The sequence below is a fragment of the Vidua chalybeata genome, chromosome 4 (genome assembly GCF_026979565.1).
Source record: "Vidua chalybeata isolate OUT-0048 chromosome 4, bVidCha1 merged haplotype, whole genome shotgun sequence".
Classification (NCBI taxonomy): domain Eukaryota; kingdom Metazoa; phylum Chordata; class Aves; order Passeriformes; family Viduidae; genus Vidua; species Vidua chalybeata.
Window position 1 is genome coordinate 31,993,151 of NC_071533.1, and position 15,974 is coordinate 32,009,124.

At 40.0% G+C, this 15,974-nt stretch overlaps 1 protein-coding gene across 2 annotated transcripts; it reads right to left on the reverse strand.

Moving 5' to 3' along the window:
* Positions 1 to 159: 159 nt before the first annotated feature.
* Positions 160 to 13,930, reverse strand: PPID (peptidylprolyl isomerase D). 2 transcript variants are annotated; one of them, XM_053941437.1, is made up of 10 exons: positions 13,773 to 13,930; positions 11,922 to 12,062; positions 11,365 to 11,471; positions 8,553 to 8,741; positions 7,676 to 7,798; positions 6,048 to 6,154; positions 3,348 to 3,489; positions 1,044 to 1,130; positions 923 to 965; positions 160 to 391 (listed from the first exon to the last, which is right to left on the reverse strand). In XM_053941437.1, exons 1-10 carry the CDS (start codon positions 13,855 to 13,857, stop codon positions 303 to 305), a joined length of 1,113 nt encoding a protein of 370 aa, XP_053797412.1. In that variant the 5' UTR covers positions 13,858 to 13,930; the 3' UTR covers positions 160 to 302. The 2 variants fall into 2 exon arrangements, with proteins under 2 accessions (XP_053797412.1, XP_053797413.1); XM_053941438.1 differs by lacking the exon at positions 13,773 to 13,930 and adding an exon at positions 13,068 to 13,226.
* Positions 13,931 to 15,974: the final 2,044 nt, after the last annotated feature.

Here is a 15,974-nt window from a genome sequence, read left to right on the forward strand (position 1 = left end):
ATAGGAACAAAGAAAATACCTACATTCGCTTCATATGAAACCAAGCTGCTTAGGAAGCACTATTAAGCTGGGAAAACAACCACCATTGCTTTACACATTAGAAAAATACCTGAGTTGCAAAACACAAGTCACTACAGCTTAAAAAAAGAGAAAACCACATCACCTTTGAACAGTTTGTCTTTATTATTAGACTTTCGTGTAGTAACGACTGAAAACTGCAGCAGAGAGCAAATGAAAGAAGCAGCTCCATTTATCCTTTTGCGTGAATTAGTGCATAGATTTAAATGTTTAGGGGAAAAAAATCAAGCAAACATTTTAGCATAAGCTGCTTTCTCTTTCTCCTTTTGGGCTTTTATCTTCTGCTTTATTTTGAGTGTTTCCGTCTGGATAGCTGCTCAGAAAGAAAATGACAGAGTTACAGTAATCTCTTTACATTAGGTCTCCTCACAGGTTAACACCAGGTCACTGCTGGAACTTACCTATGTAATTTCATAAAACTTTATTTAATCTTTGATTAGGTCAGATACTAGCAGTAAAAGCCTTGTCCCTTGCTTTGTCTCAACTGGTAAGGTAACCTCATAGAGGACCATGCAGCAAGCATGGTGTTGGTGCCAACATGCAACTTAAGAGATAAAAATCTCACCCAATTAGAGCAGGAAATTAAGCTAGTAAAAGCCCTGTGAGATACAGACATAGTTCAAGAGGAATGCTGCTGACCTACATAAGCAGGTTTTCCAGTGCAACAGAAACATCACTGCTGTATAAAACCAGGTTTTTCACCTCAGTGGGTTCTGTGCTCAGAACATCAGTGTTTCAGAAGCTAGCATTTTAGGCATCACACTGATATGAATTCCAACTGAATACTATCCTGGAGACTTTGTTAAATTCTTAAGGGGATTTTAGAAGAAACAGCTTATTTTACCTTTGTCTTCAGGGGCAATTTCATGAGCCTTTTTAAGATCAGCCTTAAATAAAAGAAAATTATAAATTAATGATCTGACAGAATTTTAAATTTAAAAAGAAAAAAAAGAAGTGATCATTACCAGTGCTTGATCGAGATCTTTTATTCCCTGCCATCCTTGAGCCCGTCTGTAGAGAGCTTTAGTATTTGCTGGATCTATTTTAAGAGCCTGTAAATTTAATAAAATTGTCACATTAACATTTCTTATACTTCACAGCCTCCCATCTCCACAAATGGCACAATTCACACCAGCAGACAATCTTCACAGTTGGTTTGAGGGTAAGCTGTCAAAACATTAACTGTGTAAAAAGGAATGCTGTAATGAATAGCAAGTAATCAGCTTCAGTACCGATGCAGCAAAAGTGGTCTTTTGTGAAGGATGAGCACACACAGGCCCAAATGGAACAGCTGTTGTGTGTGTGTATATATAGATAACTGTCAAGGCTGAGGAGTTGCTGCAGTTCAAATTATCCTAACCTTGAGTCTCACAGGGCAATTCTCTATTACAGCTCCTTCCTTCGCACCAAAACCTCCTCAAATGGCATCATAAATAAAACCCAGAGATTTCCTGTAAAGATTTTTTCACTGTGGGCTAGAAAAATACATGCAAGCAATCTATCTCATCATGCTTCAGGAACTTTGCCAAGTTCCAGTCATTACGCCTTTTATGAGCTGAATGTTTTCAACAATGTGTATATGCCAGCTGTAATATGACAGTATCAAAATAGAAATACAGTGGCTGGGAAAAGAGATTGTTCCACTATTTGATTACTTTGATTATTTTTTCAGAATACGTCAGATAATTTAGTCAGCTAGCTGTTACTTTGCCTCTGAAGATCTGCATTTTTATTGCAGTTAGTCCCATAGTGGTGTGTTTATTATTTTAAAGAATGTTGTTTCTCATTGTTTAGAGGAAATGTCTTCACAGCAATGTGTTGCTTAATTAATTTAATTTATTAACTTTAAATCATTAATAGATAACACATCCATATTTTTTTAAATCACTTGGGTATTGGCTGTTAATACAAAGGAAGTATTACTGTGGGTGTTCCTATTGATCCACCTACTATAAAGCCTTCAGCCTCTTCTGTGCTAAGAATTAGTTGTCTGGGTTGTATACACAGAGGTAGCATTCTCTGGTTTTACCTTGACCATTATGCTTACAGCTATTTCAATGCAAGGTTTGTTTGAACAGGTTCAGCTGTTCATAATTCATTATTTACACCAAACAATGCATGTATTCCAGGTTGTTAATTTAAATTGCTTTTGGCCTTGTGAAATCATAAAAGTGAAAGTGTATAGTTTCTCATTAACAATTACCTAGAACTTTATTAGCTAATTTTAGGAAACTGGTGTTCTGATTAAAGCACTGACACATGTATAAGACATAAGCTAAATAACTTAGAGAAATCTATTACAGCTATGGAGTTGCCTTCATCTAACAATTGTTTACTCTTTAAAAAAGGAAGTGTGATTTTCCTCCCACAATGGCAAGTATTATTAGTTATAGTAATTTCTACCTGTAACACATTTGTTTCAGTTTTTACCATTTTCTAGGTGACAGATATCACATTACACAATATTTTACCTATTTTCTTCTTTCCTCATTCCCCATTTGTCCGTTCTAAATATACGTTTATGAAGGTTTTCCATCATCAGCAAGCTAGAAAGCAAGCCAGCTTCCTAATGACCTCACACACAAATTAGCTGAGACTCCTGCTTTCAGCACAAAGCCCTAGAAGATGCAGCTCAAGATCCTCTGCTAACAGATAAGAGCATTCCTTCATCTGTTTCCCTTCATATTATTGGAGCTTTACTGAATTATTTACAGTTTCCTCAAATTTACTACATTTTCACTATGCCCATGTCATGGTTCCTTTTCTTTTCTTTAATTCTACTGGGTTTTTTTTTCCGTATTTATCATTACCTTGTTTCTTTCTTCCTATTCAGTCATTCTATTTCACCACTAAGCCTACCTGAAAGTTTAGTTATTTAGTTAGAAAGTCCCTGCCATGAAAAGAAATACGAGGCCGTCAAATCTAGAGGCAAGTATAGCATTTTGTTTGTACCTTCCAGTATTCCTCTTTCACTGAACACAGTTTAACTCTTTGTAATATAAGTAGTAGCTCTGCAAACCAAACTGACAACGATGTGCATTTTTCCTGGCAGTAAGCAACAGCCCTCTTTTGTTTGTTTCTAATGATTCATTTCAATTTCAAAGTCTTTTTAAAAAGCCACATACTGGAAAGGTAGTACTAACTTCACCATGAGCTTCTACTTGTTTACTTTCAAATCTTCAGCTTGTCAGAAGACTTTTTAAAAAAGCTTTGTAGTCTTGTGTCTATACAGGCCAATTCTTGACCAAAATACTGAACATTGCATTTACCTCTGAACAGCTCTCAATGGCTCCCTGCCAGTCTGACAGTTTTAGTTTGCAAGCACCGATGTTTAGAACACAGGTCAAAGCAACAGTCTTTAACTTGGGTTTGTCTGCCTCCTCTGCCACTGCTTCAGAAGCTTCTACATACCTGCAGAAAAACAGATTCACACACAACATGGATTAGTCTTGCAACTTCAATTTTGTCCTGCCCTTAGCTATCTCTCCACAGACACGTGTGAACCAGCCTATCCACACTACTTCAAAAGTGTAATTCAACTATTACAAATCTTTATTAAACTAAATACATAAAACTCACCCTAATAAAAAACAATTAATTCACTAAGGAATGTTTTTCTGTAACTCTTGGTCCTCCACTGTACTAGCACATTCTTTTTCTTAGACAAAAGCACTATTCTACTGCAGGAAAACATCAGAATTAATCTCAGTTTATTCTCAAAAAACACATTGCTCATCAGTGCCAAAAAATCAACACTACTACTGCACCTTCCACATTCACAAGAAGCTTCATCTCTTCTTGAGTTCCCTTAATAATCTTTTAATTAGCTTAGGCATTTGTGGCAAAAATCTGAAGCTAACTTTACTTTGTAAAGGAGTGTGGTTTATGAGCATTAGTAACACCACCTTCTCCCCACAGTCCTCCTTCATGACTTTTCCTGAACTTCAGAACTGACACTGGTTCAGGACAGAGCCACAGCAGTTACTACATCTGTTTTGAAAACACATTTCTTAATTCGCAATGCACTAATGCTGTCTGGTTTTTATTTCCAGTGGCAAAGGCCTGCTGCAGATACAAAAGTTTTAACTCCTTAATGGTTGCTTTGATAGAGCCTCTGTGAGCTTTATTTAAAAAACAAAAATCATGCTTGCATACATTCACATTTCAAGCATGCCATGAATTAACGTAGTCTTTGTAGATCAGTGCCTATGGAAGTACACTTTTTGCATGCCCTGTCTTTTTTGTTGTTTATGTACAACCTTTGAATCACAAAAATTAGCAATACTTAAAAAGTAAATGAGATGCAGTCCCAGTGCTTGTTCCACTTGCTAGGCGTCATGCAAAAGATGAGAACAAGAAGAAAGAGCAAACAGTAAAAAGGTAAGGAGAGTTATAACACAAATCTGTATTATGTTCAAAACAAATGGAGCACATGTATAATATTTCTAAATCACATCAAAACATGAAAGACTGCAGTCATTCAGGAAATAAGATTAGAGCTTCCAAGTCAAATCAGTGAAGTAAGTATCAAGGGAGATAATAGGAAGTAATAAATTTTTTTCCAAAAAAAAAGGTGTCAATTCCAACATATAAAGTGCATTTTTTTAAAAAGGCTAAGAAGCAATAAAACAAGAAAAAAGCAGAAGATTATAATGGTTACTGTAGGTGAAAAGAAAAATCATCATTTTCAGATGGTATGCCAGGTAAATTGCACCTAAGCCATGGGACACCCTGGTAAGAGCTATTCTTTTCTATCAGTTCTGGTGAAGTGCCAGCTAAAGGTCACCATCCGACATAAAGTATTAGATTCTAAGATACAATAACAGGGCATGTCCATAAAAGTATGATCTATAAGGAAAAGCTGGAAAGATCAGATTTGTTTAGTCTAGAAAAATTACTAGGATTTCCACCTACAAGGACAAATAACCACCAAAGCAGCTCAGACAGGAAGAGCCTTCACTGGGTGTGCTTAAAAGTGAGCAGGACACCTAATTGGAAGGGATAGTGTAATTATACCTGGCATTTACCTAAGAATGGGGAGAGAAAATGGACAGATACAACACAAAGATCCTTAAAGATCCATTCCAGCCTTTTTTATGTATGCTTTCCAAGAGGTTTGCATAGAAATTCTTTTTACTTTGGGGTTTATGTTTCTATGATGGGCTTTTTGAGGGCAGGTCAAGACACCACATCTTGGGTTAATATCTGCAGTTAAAGGATTCATTTTATGGTTCAGAAATATGACATTTATTTTAAACCCAGTCTGCTCAAACCTCAGCTGAAGCATTAAATATGCCTGACTTTTTTTTCTTTCATTATTGTTACTGTTGCTTAACCAGGGATCATTAAGAAGGTTGGGAAAAAGGTCAGGAAGTTTAACTTTATTTTTAGGAGATGTTCATATTCTTAAAGCAAAAAGCATGAACATATTAAAGGAGCACTATGGAAACAGAAGTAGAAATACTATGGTTTTGAAGACAAGTCTGAATTATACATGAAGTCAGGATGATGGTATGGACCCTCAGAGAAAAAATAGTAAAATAGTAATGAATGAGTAAGGGCTACATTTGTCTTTTGAACTTATCAATTTGCTACACCTACTACTTTTTTATAAATCATAGAGAAAGTTTTTCCCTTCCTTGCTGTCCATTAACTACCCTGGATACTACTGTGCTTTTCTTCACAGGCATGTACCAGCACAGCAAGAGTGTTATAAAAAAAGTATTTAATCAGTTCTAAGCAATACTCCCTGCCTTACCTAGCAATACCTCTTACCTAGCAATGAGTAGCAAAGACCTAATTGATTACGTAGCTAAAAATCAACCAGATGTTTTCAAGATTCAGAAGGCTCTTTGTTTAAAAAAGAAAAGAGCACTGCACCAGGCACTTTTTAAATGCACAAATCATTGCTTAATAGTGATATTAATTTGGGTTACAGGAACTACCTGATTGAGTGATGAGAACCTTACCGTAAACTTTTACTATACTTTTTAGCTGCCATTGCCCAATTTTGCGATTTGAAGAAAGTATTTCCTATATTCTTTGTGTCTTCTGCTATGGCCACAATCTTGTCAACCTAATAAAATAGATGGGAAATATAAAGTATGAATGTATTTACGAAAGAAGTCGTGAATTAAGTAATGTTTAACAGTATGATCCCAGCCGATCCTCTTTCAAGGTTTATAAAATCTCAGAATAGAAATACTCCAATTTTAGACAAAATACTACCTTCATACCACTTCTGTAATATTCTCTACTTTATGTAACACAAAGATCTGAAAGACGGAATTCCTAGTGGCTTTTCTACAGTATAAATAGTGAGAAAATACTAGAGAACACATAGTAGTCGAACTCTTTTCTCTAAATGTTGCTACCCACACAAAGCTATATATAAAGGTGTTGACCATTATTCAAAGAAAAGAAGACACGTTAGCAAGCCAAGTATTCAACCAAGACGGTCTTATTCCTGATGAAATGTTGTTTCCTGCTTCTCAAAATAGTATCACTCACGTGAACTCTGCACACAGTCTTAAGTGAAAGTCATGTCAACACAATTCTCCTTCTCTCTGAGCACTTGGAAGTATCAATGGAAGGAGAAAAGAACAACAGCCTGTCTTTATCAAGTCCATCATTTCTAGTTCCAGAATTGTATAGACTTCGAGTTGCTTCTCCAGTGGCAATAATTTATAATTACTGCTGTCTACTCTACCCTACTAGAATCAGTAACCTTGGCAAAAACTGATCAGCGTGAGACCAATGTCACCATGGTTTCTGTAGTTGGTTTATATGAACAAGTTTTAAGTTAAAGGGCACAGGCACCTGCCAACTTTGATTCTCTACCACATCAAATGCTATCCAAAAACATTTTCAGAAGTTGAAGTGCTTCTCAACAGCCAAGGAGTCTGTTTTCTAGCTCAAATGGATTTTTACTATACTAATCCTCTATTTGGAATCTACTCATGCAGCCCCCTTTTCTTTCCCATCTCACAAATCACTGTTTGACTTACACAGTTTGTCTAGTTCAGTTTCATGAGAAACTAAAAAACTGCAGAAGAGCTGCTTTCACCAGTCTGCTCCCTATCTCCAGATCTTTTGCAGGTTTAAACAATTGAAAAAGTAAACAACTACTGGCAATTAAGAACAACTAGCTCTGATGTAGTAAAAACCTTTTTAAAAGGCCGATCCTTTATTTCTAATAGGTGGGGCAGAGTCTGTTAAAGGGTGAGTATTTTAAAAAGTGTGTAGATAACAACATTAAGTTAGTCATCTGCAGGATGGAGTTCTAGTAATTGCAACCTGACATTACAGCACAAACAAAAATAAAAAGAAATCAAGAATAGAAAAATAAATGTGACAATTTTAAGTGAGGTTTTAGTTACTGAGGAAAAAATGGGCTGAAATTAGCACAGAAAAAAAAGAGGTAACAATCCCTTCCCACACAGCCTTCTCTTTCTTAAAATGGAATGTCACCATTTAATCAGGACTTCGATCCATTCTTAAGAAAAAAAACGTAACGAACATCATCACAGACACCATGTAACTCAGATCACCTACAAGTCTTGCAATCTGTAAAATACCCAAGAAGAAAAATACTTACATCTTTCAAGTCTATATCTGAATCTTCAGGAAAATCTGGATGAGTATCTCCAGATCCATCCTGGGGAGTAATTCCCCAGTCATCTCCTTCCTTTAGCTCTCCACATTCGGAGATGACACACAACTGAAAAAATGAAGTGTAAATAGTAATATTGCTCATTAAGACAATTTTTTTAAAAAGCAGTAACTTCCAAGTGCTCTTTGAAACTTTTGAAATTCCATAAAAAGGCTTTTTCATCTGTTGTTTGGGTGCATTTATTTCAAAAACCCGTCACAGCATTAGCCTATCCTCATCAAAAGGCTTTTATCACACAAAGTGTTGTGTTCAGAGGATCAGCATTGCAAAAACACCATACCCACGCTTCACGGGGAGGCTGGAAGAGGAACTGGCAGCAAGCTGAAGTGCAGCAAAAAACAAGACATGGAAGTTCTACTACGTTAGAGAAGATGGTTCTTTCTTCAACTGCCAAGTCTTTTAAAGTTAGAGGTATTAATTCATCAAACACCCACAAACTGCTATGACCTACACACCAATTGCTTTTTCAGAAACATGACTTCTGACATAAAAATTACAAGAATTACATATCATTTAGGTGGGATTGTGAATTCCACCTTTTAATTTCATTGCCCATCCTACACTTCTGGCAAAGGCTTCCACCCTCACAGCTGTGTTGAGCAATAAATGGTTTGTGCAAGGGAAATGTACAGTGCAAGAACAAAAGCCTCTTAACAAGGACAGTAAAATGGAAATTACAAGTTAGTAAAAATAACTACCATTTAAAAGTTCTAAATACTACATCAAGAATTTAGAAGAAATTGTTATACATCATATAATGAAATAATAAACATCATCCCTCAGTGCTTTGCATTTTACTTACCTTAGCAGGATTTTCTCCTTTTACTTCAACATTTTCTAGTATTTTAACTACACCCATTCCTTTGATCACTTGGCCAAACACCACATGTTTCCCATCCAGGTGAGGAGTAGGCACCGTTGTAATAAAGAACTGAGAGCCATTAGTACCAGGTCCTGCATTTGCCATGCTCAGCAGACCTGGTTTATCATGCTGCATTTGGGGGAAAAAAAACACCATCAACATCTAAAATATGTTGTAAAACCATATGGAAGATTCCATAAGGCTGATCATAAACATAGCCAGGACAGCCATAGCAACTTGGTAAACCAACTACATAGGTGGCCAACTAATTTTACCTACCATGACTGAAGGGGGCAAATGCTCAGCTCTGGGTCTTTACCTGCCCCCTACCAATCTAGCAAGCCAGCCACATGTGACTTAATGCTGTAACACCTTTCTGCTGCTTCTACACTCCATCCCCTACACAGCTGATGAGTTTAGGCAGATCACCTGAGAAAGGAGTGAAGTTCCTCACTGAATTATTTAAGACCTGGCTTTAAGAAATGAGGCTAAACACTACTGAAACCAACTTTAATATTGCACTGCTAAGATGGGTATGTAATGTGCATCCTATAAGGGCTACTCACACAAAGTATGGTGTAGAACTGTTGAGATTAGAGGACTGTGGTCTTTAAAATTCATGGATTGGTGATTTTGTTTGGGCATTTTTTTATGTCCTTCACTTTCCTAGAGACAGATTTTAGTCTGTTGGGATTTTTATCTAATTATTTTGCCACTTAAGCCACTAGGCCTCATATTAAAAGAAAATTGTTGAACAGCCCAATGTAAGAAGACACTGTTTATCTTGTTTCTTGCAAGTACTTCTTCCTTTTTTGAACTAAGAGTTTTCTTCTCCCATCACAGAGAGTATTCTGCACTGCAAAAATGTATTTTTCTTATGTGTTGTGAATGTCTTGTTTAACTGGCACAACCCAGCCATGAAGATACTATACTCCCCAAGTTGGTCTGCTTATTAAGTGCAAAGAACTCCATTTAATGTAAGTGAGGCTGTTATACCTAGACACTGGTACACATCTAAAGCATTCATGCTGTGGTACTGTTAAGAAACTTGATACTGTCGGAAGGAGAGGAGGGGCAAAAAATGATGATAGCACAGAGGACAAAAAAACAGATTTCAGAGCGCACTGAGAGGTTGATTAGTTTAAGAGAACAGTCTGAGCCTGGTGTATTTAAGCATCTGGTTTTTCCCTACATTCTCTATCAGTTTAAAGAACCTGTTGTTTTGAAAATTGTTTTCCCACACAGTGTTTGGATTTCCATAGTGGTAGGGAGAACTCCTTGCCTGAACTGTTCATCTGGTCATAAGGCACAGTAAGTCTGAATCTTTTCAGTCAGGATTTGGCTTCAGAACTCCAGGAAAAGGTTCTACAGCTGAGAGCCAGAATCACACCCAGCCAACAGAAAGCTACTGGAATCTTGGCTTTGTCTGTTCTAACCTTGAAACTTGCCCTAGGAATCAGAGATGGCAAATGACAGAGGAGCCTGTGTTCCAGAGCAAGACAAGGCAGCTAGTAGGATTGCTACCTCCAAAACAAATATCTGACATTTTGCATTGTAGTTGCTGGCAAAAAAGTTAAACAGAAAGGTTGCCCCATAGCAGATTTTTGTAAATACCATCTGAGGCTGGTCACTGCTTCACTGCCCAAGACCTATAAATCTTAGCTTTTCCGCCCCCTCTCTCCCCAGTTACAGCTAACGCTAGACAGCAATGGTTTGTAAACAAAACAAGTAACAGTAAGTTCTGGTGTTGCCTAATACCTGCAGGTTTACCTTTTGTCTGTAAAGATGTGGGGGGACAAGTTGGAAATTATAGAAAGCAGTCTAGTGCCTTCGATCTCCTGACTTATATACAACCCCATTTCGTCTGGGACCAAGTATCAATTTTAGTCACAAATTATAAGAATCTCTATAAAGAAAACTGCTGTCACTCATGAATTTTCTTGCTGCGTTTTGAAAAACACCGTAAACAGATGGAGTTTCTTTCCCATTATGGTTTCTGCTGTCATTTTGTAAGCTTACAAAGCGAGCAAAAAAAATCTGGACAAAATCAGATTCTCTGACAGATCCAAGCCTTGCAAAACTATGCCATAGTAACAGTGCTTGGGGTTGTGTAAGCTGGGTGTTCCGCAACAGCAGAGCCATTAGCTGGAGAAGTGGCATCAAGAAAGGTCTAGTAGGATTGATCTGAGATGATAAGCTGACTACTGACAAAAGTTTTGCAGTTTACTGCAATTTGCAACAGTCTGTGCAACCAGCACAAGAACAAACAGTTCCAGTGTCCTCAAATATCAACACCTCTTTGTTTTCTGAGACAGTGGGTGAGAACACTGCAGGGCTGCTGGATTAAGTGCAAGAGCCAGTGAATTTCTACATAACAGAGACATTTAAACTCCCAGTAAAATCCTACCATACTTGGCAAATAGATAACAGGAATCAAGCTCTCAGACTCTGTACAGGATCCAAATGGGTTCTTCAACAAACCTCTGGCACTTTGACAACATTTTCAGAGAAGTGCAGAAATGGGAATCATTTGTATCATGTTCATAATTACCTCCAGATCTCAAAGAACAACCAAAAATATAAAGACACGAAGTCATCTTCAGGGACGTGATCCTGTGACAGTACCAATGAACAGACATTTTCCCTCAGGTACCAATGGTTAGTGCCAATGCTGACAACTGTTATTACTGCAGCAGGAGTAACATCACTGAAACGTCACAACTGAACAGAATTAGTGTTTTCAGTAGAGTACCTGATAATGAAAGTTTTCGTCCTCAAATTTTTCACCATATATACTTTCGCCACCTGTGCCATTTTGGTTTGAGAAATCTCCACCTTGAACCATAAACTGCTTAATAACTGTAAAATAAAATAGTTGTAAAATGTATCAACAAGGCAAAAAAGCACAAGGAAAAAAAAAAAACAAACAATTCTAAGATGAAAAGCAATCCTTGTCACCAACACCTAAATGTAACCAAAATCCATCTTTTATTTACCAAGTGTCACCTAAGTACTCCTTTTCAGTTATGTGGATATCACTTGGTATTTAAACCTTTACCTGAAATTTATTTCCACCTGTTTACAACACAGAGTAAAGTAGTTTTGCAAAATCACTAGTAAATTTTTAATCTACTATTGTCAGTGCATGGTAATAACATAGTCATTAGAAGGATTAAAAAGTAAAAAACTTTCTTTCAGTAAAGTTATTTCTTTAACAAGTACTTGAAATATTATTTAATATTATTTCAAATATTCATGGTAGACAACTTTTGTTACCAATAGCAAAATGGAGGATTTCACAGAACTTACTTCTGTGGAAAGGACATCCTTTATAATGGAGAGGTTTTCCAGTGGTAGGCCCTGTTCCTTTTTCTCCTGTACATAATGCACGGAAATTCTCAGCAGTTTTAGGTACAACGTCAGCAAATAATTCAAAGACGATACGTCCAACTGAAATGACAGAGAATAAGACATTTTTAAGTCTTGTCCTTGGCATGGCAATGCATTGAGCATTATATGTCAACATAAATTAATGTTTCAAGCTTTATAATTATTATTTTTATTTAGATTACTATTCAATTTCCATCTTGGGGTTGCCCCATGGTGATTGCTTGCAGAGTTACATTGGGGTTTTAGCAATGTGATTACCAACAGTGAATTCCCCTGTCAAGAAAAATGTAGGGGAAATAAAGACAGATACTGCCAAAAACTAATGAAAAATCCAAATGCATTTTCTGCCAAAAAAGGTGTGTGGGAAATCATACACACGTATATTAAAGCCAAATTATTAATTTTAATATGGACACTTATGTCAATTTTAGTATATATGTAGTTTGTTCAATCAAAAGTAGATACAATACAAAAAGACTGCTTTGTGGAGACTTTTAATCCATAAAAAAGCTTATGCTAAACACATCCTTTACTCCTCACTCTCTTAAACCTGAATTTTACTAAGACACAGTGATACTTAATATGCATATGAATAGTGGCTATTTACAATTAGAGGCACCACAAGCAATTGTTGAACAACTGATGTACATGTTTTAACTGAAGGAAATTAAACCTGAGTAGTTAACAGATCCTGTAATAGCTGATAAATGGATTCTGTGCTGAATTGTTATCCCTTCACAAACTGGCTTCTCACAGAGCAATTTCTCACTCCTAGCAGCCTCCATCAGTTGACGCTCCTGTTTTCTCATCAGCCTCACAGTCAATTAATTAACATAACTTCACTCTACCGGTAGCTAAATGTAAATATATTGATTCTAATTAATACAAGAATGAAAACAAATTAGACAACTGAAAGTCAATAAAAGGCAAATCATCTCACAGACTTTCTTCTTTTATTCTTCTGAGTAACAGAATGAGTAAGTGAAAAGCAGTATCTTTACAAGATTTAGGCAGTCCCTATCTTTATCTATGTAAATTTTTTAAACCTACGCTTTCAAGTAGTACCCCAGCTAAGTTGCTGTTGTTTCCTTATTTCCATTTTGATCGTTTGCCCAAATTTTTGAATGACCTCTGGCAGCACTGGCGCTGCCAAGAGAACCAGGGCTGCGGTTTCCCCGAGCTTTCACCGCGCAGCCCCCACTGCCGGCCCGGCAGCCAGGCAAGGCTCGCCGTGCTGCGGCAGGTCCCCGGCCACGGCGGGGCCCGAGTCGGGGGGCGGCTCCGAGCTTGGCCGCGCTCGGCACGGCGCAGCACGTGGAGAGCGGCGCGGGAGCGGCCGCACACGTGGGCAGCGCCGGGAGCCGAGGCCGGGCAGCGCCGGCTGCCATGGGAACGCGCGGCACGGGGTCAGCGGCGGCAGGCGCGCCCCGACCCCCGGCAGCACCGCCGGCACCCCCCGGCCGGGCTGTGCTGCCATGTTGCCTTTCTCGCCATGTTCCTCGGGCCTGTTCGCTCTGGCGGAGGAGCCCCGCGGGGAAGCCCATTCGCGGCGGGGCCGCCCTCCTCCTCCTCCCGCTGCCGGGGCTGTACGCTCGCAGCCCGCAGGGCAGCACCCGGCCCGGCCTGGGGTCCCCCCATGTCCTGAACGCTGCGGCCCGACCCGGCCCGAGCCGCTCCCGCCGCTCCCGCCGCCCGGGCCGGGCCCCGCGCGCTCCGCACAGCGCCCCGGCCCGGGGGGCTCGCCCGGGTTCCGTCGCGCCCCCTCCCCACCTCGCTCGCCCCCGATGTCCACATCGAAGAAGGCGCGGGGGTTGCTGGCCTTGCTGGGCCGGGCGACGGGGGACGGGTGCGACATGCCGCAGCTGCCCGCTGGCGCGGTGGCTCCGCCCGCTCGGCCGCCCGCGATCCCGGCCGCCCGCGGGTCGGGGCGGCTCGGCGCTCCTCCCACCGGCGGGGGCGGGCAGCCGGTCCCCCGGGCCAGGAGCCCGCAGATGGCTGCAGGACTGGTCCGCCCCTAGTCCTGCCTCTGAGCGGCCTTAAGTGACTCGGAGATAATCCGCAGAGAAGGAGCATTGTTTCCTCGGGGTTATATACACACACGTGCTTATACACACACAAGGAAATATGGGGAAGGAGAGAGATTTTAGGTTTTGCCTGGATTTATATTTTATGAGAGAAATGGCAGGCTGTGTGAAAAGTGGTGATGCGTGGTAAAATGGGCGAATTGTCAGAAGTGACTGTTATCCCATAAAGATGTAGATATTCAGAATAACTCCTGCCTTCCTAAGGTCTGAAAACAAAATATGTTTCATCCCAAAGGATGAATATCACAGTAATTGCTCCAAGGCAAACAATCTCTTTCGGACATTTATGTTGGCTAACGGATGTGAGTACTATCAATACACTTGGTGGAGGCTCCTCAAGGTGTAGGATTCCCAAGCAGGTGAATGGTTCAACATGGCCACATCCTCTACTCCATGACATCATGGAGGCAAGGTACATGTGGCGAAAATAGAAGGGGCAGAAGAGTGCTGGGGTCTGACTCCTGCAAACTTATAATCCTTCTGGGAATGCTGCTGATCAAAATGAGCCTCTTTGTTTCTTGGATTCCTCTAATCCATTCCAGAAACCTCTCATTCTTTGATTCATTGTGTTCTCCAAAGGCTTTCTCCTGTAATTCATGTCTATATGTTTGGACTTGAGCTTCATCAAGCTAGTTTTCATCTCTCTCTCAGTATGTTCTCAATATTGGATGTGTCAGAGGGCAGTTGTAATTCTCATATTGAAAGAAAATATAAAGTAGCATTCATATTAATAACTGCAGTCCATATACTGCATTGTAATCATTCCCACACATCTGCACAGATGTTGGGTAGGAGAGGTGATCAGCACGGAGTGCTGTAACTCATTGCATCTGGGAACCCTTAACAGGAGGAAAAGCCATCTGCTACCATCTGGGAACACTTTGTGAGCAATCAGTGGAACCACACTCAGGCATTTCTCTCTCTGAGCCAGGTCATGCAGCTGTGTCAGTGATTTCACATGCTCCACGATGTCAGAGGCCACCAAAACTTTGAGTCATCTGTAATTCATGAGGCATTTGGCCACAGTCACTGACTGAGATATTTTTATCATTACACTTAGCACAGATGAAGTGGGGTGCTGTAGAAGTGGTCTCACACCAACAATGTGCAGTTGCCACCCAGTTAGCCAACCATATCCTGGACTACATTAAAAGCAGCATGGCCAGTAGTATGAGGGAGACCATTCTGCCCTTCTACTCTACCTTTGTGAGACCCTCACCCACAGTGCTGCATCCACCTCTGGGGTCCTCAGCACAGGAAGGACGACAACCTGTTATAGCGAGTCCAGAGGAAGGACACCAAAATCATGTAAGGGATGAAGGGATGATTATAGGACCTCTTCTATGGGGAAGGGGTGAGAGAGCTGGGATTGTTCAGCCTGGAGAAAAGAAGCCTCTGGGGGAGACCTTAATGGAGCACTTTAAGTGCTTCAGGGAGCCTATAAGAAAGATAGGGACAAACTTTTCAGTAAGGCCTGTTGTGATATGGCAGGGGCTAATGGTTTTAAACAGAGGAAGGGTCAATTTAGATTAGATAAAAGAAAGGTGTTACAATGAGGGTGGTGAAACACTGGAACAGGTTGCCCCAAGAGGTGGCAAATGCATCATCCCTGGAAACATTCAAGGCCAGGATGTGCAGGAATGCACTACTGCACTACCTAGTCTAATTGAAGATGTCCTTGCTCATTGCCAGGGGTTGGACTAGAAGACCTCTAAAACTCCCTCCCAACCTAAAATATTCTGTGATCTCAGTGAGTCAGTTGGTAGCCAAGTGAGTAGAGTCTATAAGAGATTTCTGTAGCAGACAGCAGAGTAAAGTGTGTGTTGTTGGTGTGTGTCCCCCGCAAGAGCTGTTGGCAGCTTCCTCTCAGGAAGAAGCAGTGATTCAT